The following is a 24,870-nucleotide window of genomic DNA, read 5'->3' as shown; positions in this document are numbered from 1 at the left end:
GGACAACCAATCAGAGCGGTCCGCTGCCGGCGCCCCAGTTCCTGCTCTCTCCCCATTGGGCTGACGAGCGGCGGCCCCCGCCGGGCGGCGGGAGGAGGGAGGTGCCGCGGGGAGCGGAGCCCCGGGGTGGGGGTTGGGGGGGTCAGCGGGGGTCCCGTCCGCCGAACCCCTCCGGGACCCTTCCACTGCCGGGCATGCCCTGCCTGTCCTCCCTTAGAACCGAGATCTCCGCTAGAACTTAAAAGGGGTTGTTGAGGGGGATGGAGGGGAATAAGAAAGAAAAACAACACAAAACATCCCAAGATTGTGTTGTTACCAAACGCGGCGCTCAGATCCTTAAGGAAAAATCTTTCTCGAGTCTGAGCGGCTCTAAGCACGAGGAGACGCGGCTTTATTTCCAGGAGGTGCTGCACCTGCCGGGGCTGATGCCCCTTCTGTAGCTCCGCGTCCATTGGGATGGGCCGGGATGGGGGAAGGGGGGAAGGACGACCCCCCGTGCAGCGCACAGAGTTTGGGAGCAGCACCCGAGGTTTCTTCAGCCCTCAGAGTTTCGTGGTTGGTGGGGAAAGTTGTTTTCTTTTTCACCTTGGGGAATAAGAATAGTAAGAAAGAAAAAAAAATATGAAAAAAAGTAAGTAAATAAAGCGAAAAGAAGCGGAAAAAAGAATAAAAAAAAGGAAATAAATATATGAACGGAAAGAGAAAGTGAATAGAAAACGAGGAAAGAATAAAAAAGGAAGAAAGAAAGAAAAAGGGGGAAAATAAATAAAAAAAAGGGAGGGGGAAAGGAGTAATGAAAAAGAGTAAAAATAGAAAATGGAAAAGGAAGTTCAAAAAAAAAAAAAAGGAATAAAACGTGAAAAAGAAAAACAAGTTGTTGAAGTTGCCGTCGCCCACCGCGGAGTTGCGCGGGTGCGCCCCGGCCGGTCCCTGGCGCGGTCCCCTCCTCACCCGGGGCCAGGCTCCGCCTCCCCCGTGCTTATGACACTGGAACCTCCTTAAGTTGCGTCTCGCCACAGCTGTCTGTAAGCACTGAGCCGGCTGGCGCCATCCTGCTCCTTTCAGAAAGAATGCCTTCCCTGTAAAAAAAAAAAAAAAATAGAGAGAGAGAGAAGGAGGAAAAAAAAAAAAAAGGGAAAAAAAATAGGGAGAGCGAGCGAGCACAATCCGGATCCGATCAAGCACTTTCAGCTTCATCCCTCCCTGGGTGCACACACTGCTTCTCCACCAAGGTTTGTGCGGAATTTCTTTAGCAACTTGACTTTTTTTTTTAATTTTTTTCTCCTCCAGCTTCCTTCTCCTTTTGCCCTCTCACCCCCACCTTTTTCTCTACCGCTTTTCCCCCTCCTCTTTTTTTTTTTTCCTCTCTTTTTCTCCTCTCTTCCTCCCTTTTCCCGGTTGCATAATAATTAATGAGCAATCAGAGCGGCCGTAGCTGCAGCGCAGCGAATGGCACAAGTTCTCACCGGGCTTAAGGCGCCGGAGCTGCTCAGGTGCAAATTGAGCAAACAAACAAACAAACAAACAACCTCGTCGACAAAAAAAAAAAAAAAAAAAAGGAGGAGGGGGGAAGGAAGGAAAGAAGAAAAGTAAAAACGCGGGGATAAAAAGGGAGGAAAAAAAAAAATTAAGAGAGAGAGAAAAAGCGAAGCGAGAGCTGCGGCTGCCGGGCTTCGCTGCGAGCCGGGCGGGGAGAGAGCGAAAGAGAAAGAGGCACTGGGAGAGGTGGGTCCAGGGCAGAGCGGAGCTTCCCAGGGCTGGCTCAGGGATGGGATGGGTTTGCTCCTGCCTAAAAAGTCAGGTGCTAAAGTTCAGAACTTCTCAAGCACGTTTCTCTCTGCCTCTCTCTCTCTCTCTCTCTCTGCTCCTTCCCCTTTTCCTCTTTCTCGTTACAGGTGATCAAAGAAGAGAAACATCTGCAAAAAGAGCGGAAGATACAGAGGGGATCTCACTTCGTAGAGATTTTTTTTTTCTCTGAATTTGTTTTCTTTTTTCCTTTTTTTTTAATTATTTTTCCCCTTTATTATATTCTTATTTTCCTTTTTTTTTTTCTTTCTTTCTTTTTTTCTTTTTTGTTTTTTAAACTTTTTGGAACCGATCATTTCTCATCACCACCCCCCCTCCTCCCTCCGATTACAAACCAACCCAACCCCAACCTCGCCGAAGCTCTTTCCCCACCCCGACTCTGCGCAGCCGTCCCCCCCCCTCCCTCCCGTCGCCAGCCTCGCTGAGGAGGAGGAGGAGGAGGAGGAGGAAGAGCAGCGAGCGCGAAAGATGGAGGTCTCCACGGACCAACCGCGGTGGGTGAGCCACCACCACCCGGCCGTGCTCAATGGGCAGCACCCGGACTCCCACCACCCCACTCTTGGCCATACCTACATGGACCCCACGCAGTATCCTCTCGCCGAGGAAGTGGATGTACTTTTTAATATCGACGGACAAGGCAACCCCGTGCCCCCGTATTACGGCAACTCCGTGCGAGCCACCGTGCAGCGATACCCCACAGCCCATCACGGTGAGTGCCTGCTCCGACCCCACAGAGCACCCCGAGCCCTGGAGCCGTCGGGCAGCCCCCGGCAGCGATCCTGCGGGCCGGGAAACGACGTCATGGGTGGGTTTTGGGGCCGGCTTTTAGATATACAGCTCAATCCTGGCTACTTTTCGTTTTATTTTCTGTCTTTTTCTTTCTTTCTTGTCTTTCCGTTGTTTTGCTTTCTTTTCTTTTTCTTCTGTTTTTATTATCTTTCCCTCCTCTCTTTCCCTTCTTTCCCTCCTCTCTTTCCCTTCTTTCCCTCCTCTCTTTCCCTTCTTTCCCTCCTCTCTTTCCCTTCTTTCCCTCCTCTCTTTCCCTTCTTTCCCTCCTCTCTTTCCCTTCTTTCCCTCCTCTCTTTCCCTTCTTTCCCTCCTCTCTTTCCCTTCTTTCCCTCCTCTCTTTCCCTTCTTTCCCTCCTCTCTTTCCCTTCTTTCCCTCCTCTCTTTCCCTTCTTTCCCTCCTCTCTTTCCCTTCTTTCCCTCCTCTCTTTCCCTTCTTTCCCTCCTCTCTTTCCCTTCTTTCCCTCCTCTCTTTCCCTTCTTTCCCTCCTCTCTTTCCCTTCTTTCCCTCCTCTCTTTCCCTTCTTTCCCTCCTCTCTTTCCCTTCTTTCCCTCCTCTCTTTCCCTTCTTTCCCTCCTCTCTTTCCCTTCTTTCCCTCCTCTCTTTCCCTTCTTTCCCTCCTCTCTTTCCCTTCTTTCCCTCCTCTCTTTCCCTTCTTTCCCTCCTCTCTTTCCCTTCTTTCCCTCCTCTCTTTCCCTTCTTTCCCTCCTCTCTTTCCCTTCTTTCCCTCCTCTCTTTCCCTTCTTTCCCTCCTCTCTTTCCCTTCTTTCCCTCCTCTCTTTCCCTTCTTTCCCTCCTCTCTTTCCCTTCTTTCCCTCCTCTCTTTCCCTTCTTTCCCTCCTCTCTTTCCCTTCTTTCCCTCCTCTCTTTCCCTTCTTTCCCTCCTCTCTTTCCCTTCTTTCCCTCCTCTCTTTCCCTTCTTTCCCTCCTCTCTTTCCCTTCTTTCCCTCCTCTCTTTCCCTTCTTTCCCTCCTCTCTTTCCCTTCTTTCCCTCCTCTCTTTCCCTTCTTTCCCTCCTCTCTTTCCCTTCTTTCCCTCCTCTCTTTCCCTTCTTTCCCTCCTCTCTTTCCCTTCTTTCCCTCCTCTCTTTCCCTTCTTTCCCTCCTCTCTTTCCCTTCTTTCCCTCCTCTCTTTCCCTTCTTTCCCTCCTCTCTTTCCCTTCTTTCCCTCCTCTCTTTCCCTTCTTTCCCTCCTCTCTTTCCCTTCTTTCCCTCCTCTCTTTCCCTTCTTTCCCTCCTCTCTTTCCCTTCTTTCCCTCCTCTCTTTCCCTTCTTTCCCTCCTCTCTTTCCCTTCTTTCCCTCCTCTCTTTCCCTTCTTTCCCTCCTCTCTTTCCCTTCTTTCCCTCCTCTCTTTCCCTTCTTTCCCTCCTCTCTTTCCCTTCTTTCCCTCCTCTCTTTCCCTTCTTTCCCTCCTCTCTTTCCCTTCTTTCCCTCCTCTCTTTCCCTTCTTTCCCTCCTCTCTTTCCCTTCTTTCCCTCCTCTCTTTCCCTTCTTTCCCTCCTCTCTTTCCCTTCTTTCCCTCCTCTCTTTCCCTTCTTTCCCTCCTCTCTTTCCCTTCTTTCCCTCCTCTCTTTCCCTTCTTTCCCTCCTCTCTTTCCCTTCTTTCCCTCCTCTCTTTCCCTTCTTTCCCTATCTTCTTCTTTCATCTACCTTTTTCCTTTCTCTTTCACTCAGCTATTTCCCTCTCTAATTAGCTTAACGGCGTTTTCACATGGTGTTTAGCTTTTGCACCATTCGCTACTCTCGAGAAGCAAAGCTGTAGAGCAGGAGTGTGAGAATGACCCTGAAGTCCTCGCGCTTGGGATATTTCATTCGCACTTCAGGAGCTCGTTAGGCTCAATTTAAAAGTTTCACCCAGGGCCGCATCATGGCGTGTGCTAAAACAAGAAAGACAGGAGGAAGATCCAAAGTCAGGAAGCTGAGCAGCGGTGTTTTCCTGCAGGAAAGTGGTGATCCACGATGTGAACGTTGCTCCTGGGTCACTGCTTTTAGAGAGGAGGTGAAATACCTGCGGCCGATGGGGCCTGGGGCTGCGGAGGGATGGATGTTTTGGTGCCATCTTTTTAAGGAAGAAGCAGAGCTACCCAGGGAGCGTGGCTGGAGTTGCCTCTGTGTTTAAAAGTTAGGGAATAATAATAATTAAAGCAGGGAAACGAGCAGCTGCTGAGCTCTGCAGCCGGAGTGACCTCTCTGAAGTGTTGGAACCTCAAAAGCCCGAGACTCACCCCAAAAATCAATGAGAGGAAAGTGGGATGAGAGTGGCAGCGGAGCTGAGCTGGGCTCAGGGCTACTCCCAGCCCTCAGCTACTTGTTGAGTGGGAGTCTGCATTAGGTCCGCTCAGTAGCTGCATTGTTCTGTCATTAGTCCCTTTAAAACAATTTTTTCTAAGGATCAGCAGCCTTTGTCTTTTCTTTCTTTTCTGCTCTTCTCATTTTTTTTTCTCCCAATATATCAGCAGAAAGTGGAACTGCGGTCTCTCTGATCTAGCCTGAATATTATTTACTATGCTACTTCCTGGAGAAGATAATGAATCTTGACCCTTTCTACTCGTATAACCCACCTTCCCTTCCTTTCGAGCAGTTACTTTCAGTATTGTTCACGAATGTCTGGTACACTGAAAACCAGCCTGTAGATTTCCTAAGATGCACACGAGCTCACATGTAGACATACGTGTCCACACTGCACCCGCTCTTTTGCTGCCTGTGGCTCTATAGATTCATGTTTTCATCTCTCCTGCCGTGTATTTAGCACCCTGCACGCACGTCCCATGATAGTTGGAGAGGTTGAGGCTCTCTGGATGTCAGTGTGTTTCAGGGCTGTGCAGCAGGCACAAACTTGCTCTCTTCCAGGGGAATAACTGTGTTTTTCAGCTTCTATCGATTTGCTGAAGTTGCTGGGGGTGATTTGGGTAGAATTGATTCTTTGGAGATATACATATATATATATTAGAAAAGGCTAAAACATGAGTTATGATCCCTCCAGAACATTTATGACAAAAGGGAAGGTTTGGCTGTCTAAACCTGGTGGTTTTCTTCCCCCCTGAAAGCCCAGGTCTTTATTTTAATGTAAGAATTGGTAGTGATGAGAAGGGGATGGAGGGAAGAGTTCCTTTTCAGGTTGGTACTCTCTTCATGTGCCATATTGCCACCAAAAACTGTCTAACATTTCTGTGCAGCCTCAAGGATGGGGAAAAGAAAGCGCAAACTCCGACAGTTTGCAAACTTGAGCAGCTCGGCTGGGAAAGTTAGAAAGGTTAGAATCACATTTTTGGTCATCTTCTGGTCTTCTTCGTTTGGCCTGAATATGCCCAGGTTTTGTAGCCCACGGCTGCTTTTGGAAAGCACCTGACAAATTATTTCCCAGCTCGGATAAATGGTTTCTGCAGCGAGGGCTGGGCAATTTCATGCAGGATCTTCGCTTCCAAGTCCGCCTGGGGTTGTCTGGGCAGGATGAGGGCGAAGCAAAACTCTGTGACCCAGTGCGTCCCACTCGGGGGGGTCCCACTCCCGCAGGATCGCGGCTTTTAGGGTTTCATTTTCAAAAGGGGAGAGTTGAGGGGTTCGCACCAGGTAGGATTTCTCCCTGTGCACGGGAGGATGCTCCCCGTGCACGGGGTTCAGCTGAGCGTTAGAGGAAGGAGCAGGGGCACAGCCCGCAGCCCCCGGCGGGTCGTAGGGGAGGCAAAGGGAATGTAACCGGCTTTTTCTCGCTGTGCTTTCTCCGAGCAGGCAGCCAGGTGTGCCGGCCCCCTCTGCTGCACGGCTCGCTGCCGTGGCTGGACGGGAGCAAAGCGCTGAGCAGCCACCACAGCGCTTCCCCTTGGAACCTCAGCCCTTTTTCCAAGACCTCCATCCATCACAGCTCGCCGGGACCCCTCTCCGTTTACCCGCCCGCTTCTTCCTCCACTTTATCCGCCGGTCACTCCAGCCCGCACCTTTTCACCTTCCCACCGACCCCTCCTAAAGATGTGTCCCCGGATCCGTCCATCTCCACTCCTGGCTCCACCGGCTCCACCCGGCAGGATGAGAAGGAATGCATCAAATACCAGGTGTCCCTGGCTGACACCATGAAGCTGGAGTCGTCTCACTCTCGGAGCAGCATGGCCTCGTTAGGAGGAGCCACCTCCTCCGCTCATCACCCCATCACTACTTACCCACCGTATGTCCCCGAATATGGCTCTGGACTTTTTCCCCCCAGCAGCCTCTTAGGAGGATCGCCTACCGGCTTCGGGTGCAAATCACGACCGAAAGCACGGTCGAGCACAGGTAGGGTTTTTGGCTGCTTCGTCCCCATTTGCTGGGAAAGGGAGAGGAAGCGATGGGATGGAGCGTGGGCTGTCTACCCGGGGGTTGATTCCCGAGGAAAGGAGAGGAAAAACGTTGAATGTTTCCCATAGGTTACCCCGCTGGGATGCTAACCCCTGGCAAAGTCTCCCCCCTTGTGCCCGACCCTTGTGCCCGAACCTTTTCCTGCCGCCGGGCTCTAGCCCCGAGGGCGATCCCAAACGCCTCTGCTGTGCTCGGCTGCGGGCGTTTAATGAGGAAGCGAAACCGAGGGAACCGCAGCATTAGTGTATCTCTCCGTATTTTAATAATGGTACTTAAAATCCCGGCCAACTTCCCCCGCCTGCCCTCCGCCCCGCTCTTCCCAGCGCAGCTCAGCCCAGGGCCTCTTCCCATGCGGCGCCGGGAGGCTGGGAAACGGGGGGTGAGGCGGGGGGGGGATTACCCTGAACTCACTCCCCAGACCCCATCCAGCTCCGTGCCCGCCCCCGGACCGGACCCCAGACCCCGGGGAAGGCACCGCGGGGAGGGTGGGGGGGTCCCGGCGCATTGCGGCTCCGGGAGCTGTGCCGGACGGTCGGGATTTGAAGTGCACCAAAGGGTGCTGCTGTGTGAGCAGAAGAAAGGGCGATTAGTCAAAACTCTTTTCCTTTTTTTTTTTTTTTTTTTTTTTTTTTTCCTTTCCGTGGAGGCTGTTGCAGGGTTGCCTGGCATGAATGAGATCAGTTTTCAGGGTTTTTCCAGGGTGACATTTACTCTGTCTGTCTGAGCAGGGACTGTCTCTATTTAGCTGATATGTTTGAGCTAATCCAATTATTTTCAGACTGCTGCACGCGACAGTTGCATTGTTTATCCAGCGCCAGGAACTTTAATAGAGTCCGGATGCGGTTAGAGTGACAAAAAAACCCAGACCTGTGTGTTTTGTACATGAAAGCAGGAGAGAGAGAGAGATGGAGTGAAACAAAAGAGAGGGACAGAGACACAAACGGCCTCAGAGCGGCCGCCCCGTTTAACCAGAGAGGACTGAACCCATGCGGGTGCAGTCCCGTCCCGACCCGACCACTGCGGCTCCGCTTTATCCTCACCCCGAACCGCGGGGCAGCGGCTGCGCGGGATTTTCAAACCGTTTTGCCCCCCTCTTCCTCCTCCCTCTTGTTTTCCTTTTGCCACTTTCTGTTACTTTACCTTCTAGAAAGACATCTGCGGTTTGCGATAAACCAACCCCAAGAGCAACACCTTTTTTTTTTTTTTTTTTTTTTTAAAGTCGATTTTAGCAAGCTGAGAAGCTCGCGTACAAAGGGGGGATGGGTCCTGGTGGAAAGAAGGAAAGGGGGTGTTTGTGAAGGACGAAAAGAAGGAGAAAGGGATGCAAGTTAACACTTCATTATTACGATTGTTTTTTTGGAGCTGATAGAGGAGGGAGGTTTAGCACCAGGGCTCTGGAAAAACGGCTGCTGGTTGTGGTTAGGGCGAGGGTGGCTCTTGCTTGAACCCGTAGCTGAGCTGGGTTAGCTCTGCTCCGGCCAGCTGAGAGTTTCTGCTGCTCTCAGATGAGCTGGGAGTGCCTTTAGGTGCAAGAAATAAAATAACAACAACATGAAACCACCCAACCCTCTGACAGTAGCTGGGAGGTACTGTGTCCCCTAAATCCTGGGAGCTGGTGGGCTGGGGGAGTCTGCTTGTAACTGAGTCAGAATGGTGCCAGAAAGGAGGAGAAGATGGAGAAGACTATAAACTGTTCAGGGACCTAAATATATTGAGCACAGGCTGTACATACAGTGTGGAAGACAGCCATCAGGGCTGCAGAAATCCTTCTAAGCAGTGAAAGCTGTATTGCAAATTGATAGTGGATATTGGCCGAGTGACTGTGGATTGTCTGAGACTGGAGAAGTGTTCTGGTGGTTGGACCACGATTGTTTTGGGGGTTCTTGGTGTGATCTGAGACCGGAGGAAGAGCACCCCTGGCTCATGCACCTCACTGAGAGCCAGAGTGATGATCAAGGAGGGAACTCATTGTCCCAGTACCTGTTAGAAAGGGTTTTGTGGACCTGAATTTGGCATCCATCTATCTCTGGATGGTCAGAGGCCTCTTTTTTTCTAGCACTAGGGCTGATATAGACCCACCAGCCACTCATCTTCTTCCTACCAAGGGGGACCCATGTGTAGGGAGCCCTGAGCTGCTCTTGGGTTTGGGTGGGCGCTGTCACGTTCACCTCCCTCTTCCTGCAGGGCACGGGGGACCTGTGGGGTGTTAGAATTGGGGTGGTGGGACAGGATCAGACCCCACCAGGGCTGACTGTCCCCTACCTCTGTCCCTTAACCAGGACCTTGGGCTCTTGGGCATCCTGAGCTTGAAGAAGACAGACAGTGCCTTTCGGAGTCATTTTGGGGTAGGGGGAATCTTTCACCATCCCCTTTCACCACTGTTTTCCCTAAGTGAACTATGTGCTCTCTTGTTTCCAGAAGGCAGGGAGTGTGTAAACTGTGGGGCTACCTCAACCCCTCTGTGGAGAAGAGACGGCACCGGGCACTACTTGTGTAACGCCTGTGGACTCTATCACAAAATGAATGGGCAGAACCGACCCCTGATCAAACCCAAGAGAAGGCTGGTGAGTGGTTTTATATTATTGAATTTAATTTGCTTTCTTCTGCCACCTTTGTTTCTTGCTTGCAGCCTGGGTCGGAGAGGGGAAGCTCAGCCAGCCCCAGAATGTGGTTACACTGTGACCGAGCGCTGGGATGGAGGATGCTCAGAGATATGCTCCTGCACACTGTAGGCCTCAATTGTCTGTTCCTTTTGCAAATGCAGAACAGGTTTTTTAAAAAAAAATCATGATCTAGAGACTTGTGTGACCCAGGACTGAGTTTTCCTCCAGGTTGTGATAGAGTGGAAGCCTCTGCACGGTGCATCTGGATGGTGACCCAAATATGATGGCTCTTTCCAAAGACATTTCCCATTGACCAAAGAGATAACAGGAGAACAGAGTTTCTCCTGGGCCCCTAAATTTTTTTCTGTGTGCTTTCCATTCCTGTTGGCTGGTGGTGACACAGAAGGGACCTGAGCTGGGTCACTGTTCCTGAGCACCACCACTGCCGCCACCTCATTGCTATCTCAATGCAGAGGATGGTGAAATGTGTGAGTGTGCAAAACTGAGTGTGCGCTTGCAACAACACAAGCTGGAGGAAGGTGAAATGCATGGGTAACTGTTTGAAATAATGTTGAAATAATAGTTTCAGGCCTCGTGACCATAATATGTACAGGCAATACATTATAGCATCCCCAGTGATCTATTTATGAATATCCTTATGAGCCACAAAAAGGTCTGGAAGTTGTGGGCATGGCTAATAAATGTGTTGAAGTCTATTTGGCAAATAATCAGGCAAACCGCAAGGGGAAAAATATATCAAGTGGGGGAAAAAAATATGTTCCCTGCTTGGGAAGTTATTGAATGTTTTGAATTGAGGCACATTTGGTTGCATTAGGATTAAAAACTGAGGGCAGAGAAAAAGTGACTCTTGCGTCCCCATGGTGTTTTGGGGTTGAAGGACTGAATGGGACAGTGCTGGTGTGGAGCTCTGCTGCACTGAAAAGCAATGAAAGTCCGTCCACATGGTTTTCCCTCATAAGAAAACGGTCTCCCTTGGATCAGGCTCTTCTTTCACAGCTTCATTAGGAAAAAGGAAAGACTTTCTAGGGAGGGAAGTGCGGGTTGGGATTTTTTTAATTCTTTTCGGGCAGTTCTCTCATTCCCTTTTCCTCCCTCCCGCCGGCCCTTCTGTCTTAAGCACACACACCTTGTTTTCTCTTTCTTTTTCTTTTCTTTTTTTTTTTTTTCTTCTCGTTCTCTCTTTATGTGTAAAGTCAACTTCCTAGGAAAAAGCTGCCGGATATCTGAGCCCTGGAGATAACTCATAAACAACAGCTCTGTTTCCCCAGCCCAAACACACAGGAGCTTGAGCATATCCAAACAAGCAGAGAGGGAGGCAGGATAGGAAAGCGGCTGGAAAGGGGGTAGAGCTTTCACAGAGTGTCTGATGGAACCACGAAAGAATGTCCTGAGTTACCCCGAGCTCGGCACATGTAAAATGGAATATATAAATAAATACGTTTTGAAAGGTCACTCTTGGGGGGGGGAAAAAAGGAAAAAAAAGAATGAAAAATGTAGAGATAGACCTGGTCTTGCATAACCGTTCCTATCTTGGGCATTTTAGCTGAAGTCTGAGTTACAGAAAGTTCCTGTTCTTTGCATGCCACGTTTGCTAAATGAGAACTTTTAGATTTTTTACTTTCCTTTTTTTTTTCACCTCTGTCTGAGAAAAGAAAATGTTTTTAACACTGTTTACCTCTATTTTTCTTGCTAACTCTCTCTCAAAAAAAAAAAAAATCAAAATGCATCAAGACCTTCTGTATTTGAATCTCCTTGTGCAGGGATGTGGAAGCATGCATGTCTGTGGTTTGAATGATCCTCCCGGTCCTGGGAGGTGAGCGGGCTGGGAGCTGAGGTGTGCACCTCTTGCTCTGCCACAAGTTTCCTGTGTGACCTTGGGCTGGTTTTGTAGGCTCTGATCCCAGCGCATTGCAGCTAATGACAGGACTCCAATGGGCTGGAAGGAGAAGTCAAATAAACCCTTAGATGCTGAGAACCCAAGCTTCATTAAATTCAGTGGGTGTCTTTGTAGGGCTGACTTTATGGGGAATGATGAGTTGAGCTTTGCAGGCTGAGGAAGCTCAAGCAGCACTGCTTTGTTTTAGGGGGAAAGCTGTAGATCTGGAGGTGTTGGCAGGGGGATCAGGCAGGTGGTACCGAGTCCTCTTAAAGAATGTTCCCATTCCCATCCAACCCCTAGTAGTTTTGTCATGGCCCTTAGCTGAGACAAAGCCTCTCTTTGAATTTTCTTCTTTCCCTGCCTCTTGGATTCAGAGTTCTCTGTTTCTATGCCCGTACTGGTTTTGGAAGAATGACGTCCAGTTTCTGAGAGGGAACTGGCACATGCAGTATGATTTTAGGAAGCTGCCCCTTGTGACTTTTTGGACAGTCCATGTGAATTTAGGCACTGAAACCAGCCCTTAATTAAGCATATTTATCAGCACTCAGTTCCTTCTTCTGCACCTTCCTTGGTTGCACCTTTCCATCACTGTCAGAACTTTCAGTGTGAAGTTGTCTTTGCTCAGCCAGCTCTGTTCCTTCAGAGGATACTGTGACTATAGTCATCCCATTACTGACGCGGGCATGATTGGGTTGGTGATGAGTGTCAGTCCCATTGCCAGAAGCTTTTAAAATAGTGTTATTATTCATTATTTCCTGCCCACTGTTACTGTCTCTGGTCTAAATTGGTACAGCGTGAAAGCTGGGATAAAAAGAGTGCAGGGCTTAAAATATTCAGATAACAATGCCAAGATTTTGTAGTGAAAATGTCACAAATAGATTAGATTTTAGGGAAGATAATAGAGAGTGATTTATTGATGTATTTAAAGTTAGCCGATGAGAATTTGCTTGAGATCCTGAAAAAGGAGCAATGATGGGACCAGGCACACCTTTAAACACATTTACCATCCGAGAAATTATGGTGAGCGCAGTGTCGAAACCCCAAATGTCTTCAAAGGGGATGTTTCCCCTGTGTGGGCTGAGTCAAATATCACTGGTTTTCAGAAATTTCCTTAGGCTTGATTTTTGGGTCTGATAAAGGCAAAGTTGCCACAGAATGAGAGTCATTCCAGCCTCCAAGCCACCCATGCTTGGCCCCTGGGTTGTGGAGGGTGTGCATCTCTGCAAGCATATATGTCTATCAACCCAATGATTTGAATAGGAACCAAATCTGGGGACTTTGCAGAGTCAAGGACAAGGATATAAAGGTCTTTGCAAACTTGTCCGATGGACTTCGGTGGTGGAGTGCCTCAGTTTCTTCTGATGGATTTTTTGCCAAGCAGAACACCTGGTAAGAGCCCCTTGTTGTCAGACTAGGTGTTCTGAAATACTACTTACTGCTTGTGGGCACAGCGTGATTTATTTTTTTCAGATAGTCCTTTTTTTTTTTGTAATTAAAAAAGAAAAAAAAAATCCTACTCTATCTAAAACAAAACCGACCCGTCCTCTCTCCACCTACGCCACATTCAATTATGATTAAAATTGCAACATGACCTAACAAGAGTTGGTATTAACGCTAGTGCTGTGCCAGTGTCCGTGTTTGCATTTTGGGTTTGCTGCACAGTCTCCAAAGATGCGGTATTTTATTTCTTTTTTTTTATGTTGGAAGTGCTACAGTGTGCAACTGTGTGGGGTGAGGGGTAAATTTGAAACAGTAAGAGCACAAAAGAGAGCATTAAAGGCTCAGTTCTGCAAGGTGCCAAGCATTGCTATGATCTGGCAAATCGTTTAAACACATGTTTTAACTTTAAGCACATGAGCAGTCCCATTGAAAGCGGTGCATCGGGATGAAATCAGAGCTCTGGGACTGTGTCATGTTGATGAAGAAGAGATAGGAGTGGGATCTAAAGGTCTTTTTTAGGAGCTGTAGGCACTTGCACGCACGCAAGCGTGCATTCGCATTCATATAAAAGTCTGCAAACTCCTTTTCCTCCTTCAGTGGCAGAAGGACAATTTGTTTGCCAAAGTTACAGTTTTTAAATGATAAGCACGAATTCATGCATGTGAATGAGAAGCGACTTGGCTAATTTTGGCTTTCCTAAATCGTTATCACAGCTAACAAAAAAACTTCTTTATACACCTTGACACATATACTTTTTTTTTTTTTGTTCCTCCCCTTTTATGAAATGGTAAATTCTTCTTTCAACCTCATTACCAGTCCTTAAATAAACATGAAGGTTGAGGCTGCAGAAGGGTGTAATTAAAAAGTTGGGATTCTTGCTCTTTGCCGCAGTGTTATTTCCGATCTGGAGCCTGTATCCTTTGAAGCAGAGCCGAACTTATGGGATGGGGCTGTGCTTGCTGTCAGACCCAGCGAGCAGCTGCCCACCGAGTGCGGTGTGGGTCTCATCTGGCTCTGGCTGAAGCCGTCGTGACTCATGCCATTGACTCCAGCAATTGTTGGTTCAGGCCCTGACTGCAGAATTAGACCCCTGGGGGGGGCTGAGAGAATTAAGATGGAAAGACATGTTGGCATTTAAATAATATTTTCCCCTCTGGAATGGGCTGTGCCAGCGTTGCTAATTTTGATGAGTTCTATCAGAGGTTTAGCACTCACTTTTAGGATGCCCTTTGGCACCTGTTTCAGTTCATATATAATTTGGGATTAAAGTACCTCGGGGATTTTTTGTCTAAATTATTATTTGTTCTCACAAGCCAGTTTCTGTAGGCCTCTGCTGCTGTGCGTCAGTCTTGTGTGGTTGATGTTTTCCTTCTCAGTGATTTTGCTGATGGCATCTTTTTAACGCTTTTTTTTTCTCCCTCCCTCTTCTTGTCCCACCCGTTCCCGCAGTCTGCAGCCAGGAGGGCGGGCACGTCCTGCGCTAACTGTCAGACCACCACCACCACCCTGTGGAGGAGAAATGCCAACGGCGATCCTGTCTGTAATGCCTGTGGGCTCTACTACAAGCTGCACAATGTAAGTGTGATGGTAACGTGTGGTAACCGGGCCTCCCTTTCCATACGTGGTGACCCAAAGTCTTCCTTAGTAAAACGATTTACGTTCGGGTGGTTCAAACTCTTCCTTGGCTTCAGGATTTGCTGTGGATGTCTATGTTCATTGCAGGTGACTGGACTAGGTGACCTTTAAAGGTCCGTTCCAACTCAAGCAATTCTATGACTCTATGGTGCTGAGACCTCCTCTATCCCTTTGGGGATCCCATCGGGGACCTTAAGTTTTGAAGCAGTGGGCGGGTGTCCCCTTAAACGTAGTTGATCTGACTTGGGAAGGTATAAAACAGGACTGTCAGTGGGTAATGTTAGAGCTTTCCCATGCCTGAGCCAAGGAAGGAGGGGTGGATCAACAGAGAGACATGTTATCCACCGCAGATTGGGCTCAGCGTGCTGGAAAAGACAACACACCATCCTGCAAACTGATACCCCTTCTACGCACAGCTTGGTTCCTCCAGCAAATACAAACTCCGCCAAAAAAGCAAAATGTGCCAGCAACTATTTAGATCTTTCCTGGGTTTGTGGCTGTCTTTGTCCCATCCCTCTGCCAGTCCCCAGAGGTGATTTATTTAGGTCTCTTGTTTGCCCCATTTGACGCAAGAGATTCTTAAACAAAAAAGGTCTTGATTTAGTTAGTGGGTTGTAGAGTATGCTTAACCTGTGATATGAATTTTAAGGCATCTGCCATGGGAAGGAATGAGAAATGTAATGAAATGAAATGGCTGGAAGATTTAATCTAACATCTCCATGCAAAGTCAGCTTGCAGAAACTAGAGATATCTGCCTCGGGGAAAGAGCTAAAGGGATCTGAAAAGTCTTCAACCGAATAATACTGCTAATAAAGGAGTCTTAAGGCTACCCCTGTTACTCTCATTCTACATGTGGCATTAGAATAATTATTATGTCAGAAGAAGGGAAAGACTTGCAATTTCTGTGCTTTGGTATGACTTTTTTTTTTTTCTAGTGGTCGTTTGCTTTATGTTTGACTTAGAAATCTCAGGCTATGTTTTACCCTCATGTCCACCCACACAAACACATCAAAGATGGATTGGGTTTCACAGGGCAACCAAACCTGGTGGTGTCTCAGTCCCTTGTTATTTCAAGCTCTTTCGTGTTTTGGGATGAGTAAACAAGTTTGGATTAAATAGGGGGAAAAAAAAGCCAAAAACAAAAAACAACCCCAAACCAACAAAAACACAACTAGGTTAATTTTTCACCTGTTCTGTGAGAGGCATCTCACTCTTGGAAAGAAGAAAAATGTGTTTATCATTTAGTGGGCGGGCGTCTCAGCACCCTTTGAGTCCTATGTAGCAAACAAAGGTTGTCATCAAACTCTCTTTGTGATCACTGCAAACAAAAGGGTTGGACCAGGCACAAGGATTGAAAACTCTCAGAATATCACAAGAAAATATTCTCTGCTATTTCCATGGCAAGGAGTCAGCCAGGTCCGCTAGCTTCAGTGAGGAGAATATTCTTGTGTGCTGTTGTCATTGTGGCAGTGTAGCCACTGGTGTTAGGACTTTACTCAGAGGGGTGTGAGGCACTGGATTACCCAGAGAAGTTGGTGCCCCATTCCTATAGGCATCTAAGGCCAGACTGGCTGGGGCCCTGGGCAGCCTGATCTGGTGGGTGGCAGCCAGCCCACGGCAGGTGGTTGAAACTTAATGAGCTTTAAGTTCTCCTCCAACTTAAGCCATTCTATGGTTTTAATTATGTAGTGGAGATATAAGCAGCACGGACACCTCTACCTGAGCTGTTCCCCTTATGCTGCAGCAAAGCCCTCGGATGAGAATAGTCTCTTCTCAGGTGCTGTTTGTTGGACCTTGTGAAGATGTCTGTATTTGGATGAGATCATTTTATAGCCCTGAAGAATGTACAGTTTCTCCCCATGACTACAAGTGGAGATAGAATGTTGAGTTCACATGGATTTGCTCCGTAGCTATCAGACTGGAGGAATTTCCCCTAAGGTGTCTAAATGCTGGAGTTCTCCAGGAACGAGCACCTGCTTCCTTTCTCCTTTTCTTTTTAACATTAATTCTGTGAAACTGGTTGGCCTGAATCGACCTCTTGATCCATTGTTTAGGGATGTTAGTGAAATTTGTGACATGGGGCAGGCCTTGAGCAGATTGGAACCATTTTCATACTCATTAAAAGCACAGTCAGCTTCTGAAAAGCTCAATGCAGCTACTTACCAAAGTCAAGTATTATCTTGCCTTATGAGCAACTCCATTGATGGGACCTGCTTAAACGAAACCCCTAGAGTACACTATGATAGAACCAAGCAAGGATATGAAAATCCGGCAATGAGTGGGTAGGTTTTTCTTTCACTTTTTCTTTTTTTTTTAATTTTTGCTCTGCTGGATGATGCTTAATTAAAACTACAGTGAGGAGTGGGCAACATCATTGCAAGTCACCCTTGAAAATACCACCCTCAGCTTTAAAGCTTTACAAGGGCATATTCTGCAGCCCAATGTGGCTTACAGGGTGCGTGGCTGTGAAGGCCACACTCCACTTTATAAATTAAATATGAGTGCTTTTTATTTTTATTTTTTATTTTTGTGACTGGTGGGAAGGCGGTGGTAGTGTCGTGAAGTTTCCTTCTGTTTTTTTGGCTGCTGGGAGGTAGGACACTGTGAGCTGTTCTGACAGCCTTTAGTCCACTCAAAGCAGGGATGAAGTTTTGTGGTTGATCATGGATGAGTTTTCTTGGCTGGTGTAAATTGGTTTGGTATTTTAAAGTGCAAGACCTATTTTTGTAGGCTATGGCCCTGCTCCTTTTTTATATTTGTCTCTTCGTTGGTTCTTCATCAGGAGAGGTGCTGGAAGTGCGTACAGACTCACGATAGCATTTCCTTTTGAGCAGCAGAGTGTCTGCATGGTTTTGTCAGTAACTGCAGAAGTCATTTGGCTGCTTGGAAGATCCCTTCACTCTAATCTAGGCTACATAGTAGGAAAGTCCTTGTGTCCTTGCTGTTTTTCAGTTTCCCCTTGCTTTTCTCCTTTTGTCTTTTCTTTGTGTTTAATGAGTTTTCCTTGGACCTCCAGATCATTAGGATATTTTTATGGCCTGATTTGAAGATTAAACGTGTCTGAGTTTCAAGCCTACATCAGGAAGGATTGCAGTAAATAATACCAACACTCTTTTTAATGAGCTATATCAGTTTGTTTTACTGTTGATTCCTGCAGCTGAAGTGAACCCATTTGTCAGTAGGATATAAGCAATGATTATAATAGTCTTGGGGTACACTTAGTGAAGTTCCCGACATTTCTCTGACTTCAACAAGAGCAGGCTCCATTAACTCCAGTGTTAACAATGACTAATATTTCACACTGATATGATGCCTTTCATCCTGTGGTATCCCAGAGTGCTCTTTAAGATTCAGCCAGTCCTGAAGATTAACCCAACATTGTAATGATTATGTCTAAGGGATAAATGCGCTTCAGGGGCAGGACCTTATTGAGGTCAACGGCAAAATCCCTTTGTCTTCAGTCAGACGTTATAGGTCTGATCTTGCTCTACAACTGTCCCTGGATTTGATCAGTTGAATGTGAGGTCCTTGTCCTTGCTCTTTCAGTCCTTCTTAGAAGTGGGATCAGCCTTCACTCACTTTAGATATAGGTGGGAGTTCTTGTACTTTGCTGAGGGTAGGCAGAACACTGGCTTGAACACATGGAAATGAGCAAGATACCATTGATTTTGGCAAAAGTCCTCAAAAATGGCCTTTATTACACTGTATCACAAAGGTAGGGTGAAGCGTCCCAAGAGCAGAGCAGTCTGTGTTTTGCATATGCTACAAAAAAAAAAAACAACATAATTCCTGCCCATAATTAATTGGATCCATCTGAAATTAATGAATTTCATATACATGCTTTGGGCTGGTTTAATTTTAATTTAGCATGTGTTTGTCATTTTTATCACAATGAATTTTCATGTGGAAGGTCTTCCCTCCAGGTCTCTCATTTCTCTCCTCCAGAAACAGAGATGGATTTGTGCCTTTGATGTTTTGGGGACCCCTTTAACTTTGCTGTGTCTAATCTTAGAAGTCAGTGGGAAATGTTTCTGGTTTGCTCTTGTGGCTGTTCTGGTCTCCCTCCTCTTGATATTTGTCTGAGTGCTCATCAGCTTGGGTCAAATACCTGCCAAGAGGTTGAGACCATGTACAGCAGGGTGATGCTAGCATCTGGGATGGCACCTTGACCCCAGTTGCAGGGCTGGCTGTAGCTTATCCTAGAATCATAGAATTGTTTGAGTCAGAAGGAACCTTTAAAGGTCATCTGGTCTAACTCTTCTGCAATAAACAGGGACACCTACAGCTAGATCAGGTTGCTCAGAGTCCCATCCAACTTGACCTTGCCCTTGTCTCCAAGGGCAGAGTATCCTCCACCTCTCTGAGCAAACTATTCCAGTGCATCATGAGCAGAAGTCATATTCCCATTCTCCAGGCTTGTATCAAATAATAGTCTATGTTGATCTGTTCATTGCAATTAAACAAAGCATAAAATATACTGCTTTAAGGAGGTGATAAGTGTCCTGCAGGACACGGTGCCAAGCAGAGCCAGGATCCCTGTGCTTGCTCCAAGAGCCAGCACAGCATGATGCACATGAAGTTTTGCCACTACCAGCTCCTGAGTTTGTGTTTGCTGCTTCACCTGGAAATCCAATCTGATTGTCCTTGAGGCTTCATATCATGATGCAGATCTATATTATGAGATCCCCAGATCTGAACTGGTTCAGGACCACTTCCAGGTCAGCTGTGGCATTGCTCCACAGTGGGGTTCATCTTTTCCTTTTTGAACATGGGCAATGGTGAATGAAAACAGGCAGGCAATGCTTTCCCATCACAGGCTGCAGCAAAGAGCATTCCTTGTGTGCGTGTCCCATGAGGACAGGAAGTCAAAGAGAAGGGTGATATTGTATTTAAAGCCTATGACATTTGAGGTTTTGGCTTGCTGCTGCCCCAAGGCTGCTGTGGATCTGCACATGAGCTTGCCTACCTTCAGCTGCTAGCGAGCTGGTCTGCTCCCACTGGCTGCCTTTATCCAGAGGTAATTAGTCTTTCAATTGCCCATTTTTTAAGGCGAGGTGAAGTTTCTCACCATTGCTGGTGTGGAGAGCCTGGGGTCACTAATTCAGAGTGAGATGACGAACTTTGGGATGCTCTTTCCTCTCCCCATGCCTCTGTCCCTGCATATAACAGGGAGCTATTGTATCCCTGACTCCCTGAGGAGGGAACTCACAGAATGGTTCTCATACTGTGGGGAAAGGCACCGATAAGCAAGAAGCTAAACTCGTCTGTGATCTCAAAGAAGCAAGTGCTTTGTTCCCTGCACTGGCTGAAGGTCTTATGAATGAAAATCTGCTCAGGATCCTTGCAGGAACCTTCTTCCTTGTAGTTCTTGGTGGATAGTGGATCCATTTTTTTTTTCTCCCTTTTCTCCAGTTTGCAGAATACCCATCAGCACCACTGTGTCACCTGCATTTCTTGCAAGCAGCAGTGTTCAGTTCAGTAGAGTTTTGTCTTCTGCCTCAGGTGGGATTCTGCAGAGTGTGAGACCCATGTCACTGCCCATGCACAGATTTTTAAGGGTTTTTATGCTGAACGTATAGATCCCTTCCCAACTGTTGTCTGTAGGGCTTTCATGGCACCTGTGCTAAAGCATACTGTCTATGAAGCAACAGAAGTTTCTTGCAGAACCTTTGCTACCATTTCTTAGCCTTACTGTGTGTGAAGTCACTGGCTGAAGATGGAAGGGACCTCTGGGTCTGTCTAGTCCAACTCCTGCTCTAACAGAGACACCCAGAGCAGGGTGGCCAGGACCAAGTCCAGGCATCTTTTGGAGATCTCCAAGAAGGAGATTCCACAGCCTCTGTTTTCTTGCAAATCTCTCCGCATGCAAGTAGAAAAAGCTCTACTCTGCAGCACGTATACCTGTTTCAGGGCAAAAATAAATGTAAAAGACTTAAGAAATAAAACCAGATTGGATGAAGCAAATCTGAAAGGAGGGTTAAAGCAAAATCCTCCTAAAAAGTACAAGTAATACAAATACCTGTCAGTCTTGTGAAGAGTTTGAGCGGCACCCTAATGCTCTTGGGAGAGTTTGAGACCCCTGGTAGCACTGAAATCCCAGCAGCTGCTGCCACTAATGGTTTTAGATCAGTCAGAAAGCCTGGGGGTGAGACAGTGTCTTCAGGGAATATTTCAAGGTGATAATGATTGGTCTCATTCCTAAACACGCTGCAATTACCTAATGCACAGATAGCTGAAATTTTTCAGCCGCTGAGAGTTATTTGAGTATGCTTTGCTCCTGTGAGGCTCCGTGCTTTTCTGTCTTTTCATCTTTACAAAATTTCAATCCAACCTGGAATTTCCTGCAATTCCCAATTCTGGGGGTGTGTTGAGGTATGCAAGGGGAGGAGGGGGCTGCTGGATGTTCAGCTGGAGGTGGGCATATCCCGTGGTGTGGGGTGCATGAATCCCACAGCAATTTGGGGAGAAGAAATGGAAGCACAAAAAAAAATAATTGATTTTTGTTTAGATTAACAGACCCCTGACTATGAAGAAAGAAGGAATTCAGACCAGAAACCGAAAAATGTCTAGCAAATCCAAAAAGTGCAAAAAGGTCCATGACAACCTTGAAGACTTTCCCAAGAGCAGCTCCTTTAACCCTGCTGCCCTCTCCAGACACATGTCCTCTATCAGCCACATTTCACCCTTCAGTCACTCCAGCCACATGCTGACTACACCGACACCGATGCATCCTCCATCCAGCCTCTCCTTCGGACCTCACCATCCCTCCAGCATGGTCACTGCCATGGGTTAGTGAGAGACTCCCCTGCTGAATGCTTACAGTCTCAAAATGAGATTTACTTTATATACTTGCATTTTTGCAGGCGCGTGGTTATGGGTCTGATGTCCCAAATCAAAGGGGAGGGGGAAAATAGAGGAAAAAAAAGAATAAAAAGTAAAAAATAAAAATGTTATTTGAAGGCATAAGAGCGAAAAAATAATAATAATAAAAAAACTACAAAAAGCTCAAAAAAAGAAAAAAAAAGAAAAAAAGGAAAAAAGAAAAAAAAAGTTTTAAAAAAGTGATGTTTGCCACTTTTTAAAGGAACTCACTATGGCATCTATGTATTCTTACCCACTGAATCTGGATACCATTTGTGAATAAGCCATTCAGAACTTGCATTCCTTATTGGACAGGATCTCTAGTGCTGTGAAAAAAATAAAATAAAAAATGCTGAACATTGCATATAACTTATATTGTAAGAAATACTGTACATTTGAGGAAGACTTTATTGCATCTGGAGAGCTGCGAAGAAAAAGGCATGAAGGACTTTGAGAGATTTTTTTTTAAAGGAAAATAATAAAAAAACAAAGATGTTGGGAGGACAATTTAAAAAACAGAAAAACAAACAATGCAGACCAAGAGGAAACGCGGTCTTAACGAACAAATGGACCAACTGCCAGTCATGTCTTCTCCTTTTATTTTAATTTTCTTTTTTTTTGGTTTTTATTTTTTTGTTTCTTTTTCATTTCTGGGAGAGGGGAGGGGGCTGGCTAGAACGGTTTTGATGCATTAACTAACTAACTGACTAACTAAATAACTAAATAAATAAAACCTGTAGGGAGATCATTCATTTTGGGCCACGGGCCCTTTACGTGGGAAGTACCAATGGTGTCAGGCAATCAGTGTTAACATGCGGACATTGCCAACAAGGGGTTTTTGGATAGCCATTCTCCAGGTCTCTACGCATTGTGAACAAGTTCCTGTAATTGTTGTTTGTATGTATAATTCAACGCACCAAAATAAGAAAGATGTAGATTTATTTCATCCTATTATACAGACTGAATGGTTGTACAAATTTATTTACTTCTAGTGATAAGACCTGCTTTTTTGTTTTGTTTTCATATTTTTTCCTCCTTTTTTTTTTTTGAGAATAAACTAGATTCAATTCTGTTGACTTTAAAGTGTTTTGTGCTTGGGGGTGGGAAAGGGAATATGTTTTTTTCTCCATTAATTTTGTTTTTTTGAATTTGTTTTGATCGTACTTCTTGCATAGTTTCCTTGGGTATGGGGATGTGTGTCTTTTTTCACCCCTGCTAATGGGTAACTCAGTACTTACGGTGACTTGACAAAACAAACAAACAAAAAAAAGCCAGCACAAAAAAACACCCTGATGCAGAAACAAACAAACACAAAAAATTCTATGAAGACAAAGGAAAAAATCAGCTCCTCCTGAAACATTGGGCTGTCAGTGCAAACCTACTTTCATTTCCTGTTGGTCTACTTCCTTCCTTGTGGAATGGGTCCCTTTTGGTCTCAATTCTCTGTGGCCACCATCGTGACATGCCTGTGTAACAGACTGGTTTTGGGCTGGGGTAAAGTGCAAATAGATGACGGGGTAGTTGTGACTCTAGCTACTTTTGGAGTAGTTTTAGGAAAGGTCTTCAGACTTTGGAAGGGAGACACCAGGTACTCACTGTCGTAATTTGGTGTCAAGCTGTGATGTGACATTATGATAGACAAAACCCTGTGCTGGCAGGAATGAGAAGAACCTATTACAAAATGATGGATTTGATGGTAGACAGAGGATAATTCCCAAAATTCGAAAGTCATCAACCAGTCTTTCTGTGAAAGAAATTTCTTCATAATAATACAGATTATATTACTATTATGACTTGGCTCTTATGATTTGGTTTCTGCTGGCTTAATCTTCATGAGTCAGTTCATCTTTCAGTCTTTGGTACTTACCAATCCAGCTTCCTTAAACCATCATAAGAACTGACCATTTACTTTACAAATGAAGGGTTAAATTTCTTACTGTCTCACTCCCTTTGCTGGAGTTGCAAAAGTTTGCTGAGATTGTGGAGGCCGTGAGAAAATGACAAAACAGGACAAACCAACCAGCAAGCCAAAACAACAGAAAAAGCCCCAATGAAATAATAAAAATTAAAAACCTCAACAGATGTGACTTGCAAATAACATCATACCTTTCAGATGGTATTTGGAACCCCTTTGTTCTTGGGACAAAACCTGTCAAGGGTATTGGTGTTGTATAATCATCTTTGCAGGAATGTTCACACGAGAAAGGGGCACTTTGAAACTTTCAAGGTGATTATACTTGGGCTCCAATATTCATTTGATTTGGGAGAGCTGTAGGAATGGAAGGGAATTTACACTTGTTTAGTCTTTCTCTCCTCTGTTTCAAAATGAACCTAGTTAAAATACCTCTACCACAAAGGAGGATTTAGCAGATGTAAGTGGAACAGGCAGTAATCGTTTTGTAATACTGTATATTCTTTCCTTTTGACTCTGTTGACAAAATTGTGTAAAAAACAGTCAGAACAAATGGCACACATTTCAAATCTTGTGTTAATCACCTTTCTGCTTTCTCAAGAAATATTTTAAACATAAAGACTAAATGTTGAAATAAAGCACAGTGAAGAATTACTGAGATGCAAATGGAGATCTTGTTGGCCCCTAATTAATCATCCGCGAACTATAAAGCTATTTTCAATTAGTATGACAAATCAAAGAAAATAATCATCTTTGCTCATACTAAGCTTGAGAGATTATTATTTTTTAATTTGTGGTGCTACAACCTTTCCCTCCTTTGGCTCATTAACAGATTGCTGTTGAACTGAAATATTGATCCCAATTCTTGCCAATGGTGTAAATCAAGCAGAATCTTGCACTTGTATATCATTATTTTTGAATCTTTCCACTTGCTTTAGAGGGAATTGATTCCTGAGTTTCTCACTCTTTTTTTTTTTTAAAGCATGGAAACACTTTCTTCTTGGATTTACCCTCTGCTATTCCATAGTTTTTAGGGCTATTGAGTGAGAAGAAGCAGGACTGGGGCTAGCTTGGAGAATAAACATCTTGAAAGATGCTTATTTGTGTTTTGAGACATAAATGCCGACACTCTTTCTATATATATCCTAGGAAATATATACATTTTTTTCTTCTAGGACTTGCTTACTTCAGATGTCTTATATTCTAATGCTGGGATCTGGATTGAACGGGATGGCTCACATTGCACCGATTATGCGTTCTGCCTGAGATGCTAAATTAAACAAGTGGCCTACCAGTTTCTCAGTCCCTTCCCTTCCCTTCCCTTCCCTTCCCTTCCCTTCCCTTCCCTTCCCTTCCCTTCCCTTCCCTTCCCTTCCCTTCCCTTCCCTTCCCTTCCCTTCCCTTCCCTTCCCTTCCCTTCCCTTCCCTTCCCTTCCCTTCCCTTCCCTTCCCTTCCCTTCCCTTCCCTTCCCTTCCCTTCCCTTCCCTTCCCTTCCCTTCCCTTCCCTTCCCTTCCCTTCCCTTCCCTTCCCTTCCCTTCCCTTCCCTTCCCTTCCCTTCCCTTCCCTTCCCTTCCCTTCCCTTCCCTTCCCTTCCC

General features: G+C 46.0%; 1 protein-coding gene and 1 long non-coding RNA gene across 3 annotated transcripts; both read left to right on the top strand.

The window, feature by feature from the left end:
- Positions 1-504: 504 nt before the first annotated feature.
- On the top strand, positions 505-1,528 carry LOC136053123 (uncharacterized). Its single transcript, XR_010622599.1, has 2 exons — positions 505-571; positions 866-1,528. It is a non-coding gene; the product is annotated as an uncharacterized LOC136053123 (long non-coding RNA).
- Positions 1,529-2,059: 531 nt separating this feature from the next.
- Positions 2,060-22,437, top strand: GATA3 (GATA binding protein 3). 2 transcript variants are annotated; one of them, XM_065743769.1, is made up of 5 exons: positions 2,060-2,515; positions 6,323-6,859; positions 9,344-9,486; positions 14,315-14,440; positions 21,009-22,437. In XM_065743769.1, the coding sequence occupies exons 1-5, from the start codon at positions 2,275-2,277 to the stop codon at positions 21,291-21,293; spliced, it is 1,332 nt and encodes a 443-aa protein (XP_065599841.1). In that variant the 5' UTR covers positions 2,060-2,274; the 3' UTR covers positions 21,294-22,437. The 2 variants fall into 2 exon arrangements, with proteins under 2 accessions (XP_065599841.1, XP_065599840.1); XM_065743768.1 differs by having other exon boundaries at positions 9,341-9,486.
- Positions 22,438-24,870: the final 2,433 nt, after the last annotated feature.

The sequence above is a fragment of the Cyrtonyx montezumae genome, unplaced genomic scaffold (genome assembly GCF_038088225.1).
Source record: "Cyrtonyx montezumae isolate F1298 unplaced genomic scaffold, pur_monq_1.0 scaffold_3, whole genome shotgun sequence".
Lineage (NCBI taxonomy): Eukaryota > Metazoa > Chordata > Aves > Galliformes > Odontophoridae > Cyrtonyx > Cyrtonyx montezumae.
The sequence above is the reverse complement of the archived record's forward strand: the minus strand, read 5'-3'. Positions and strand labels throughout refer to the sequence as shown.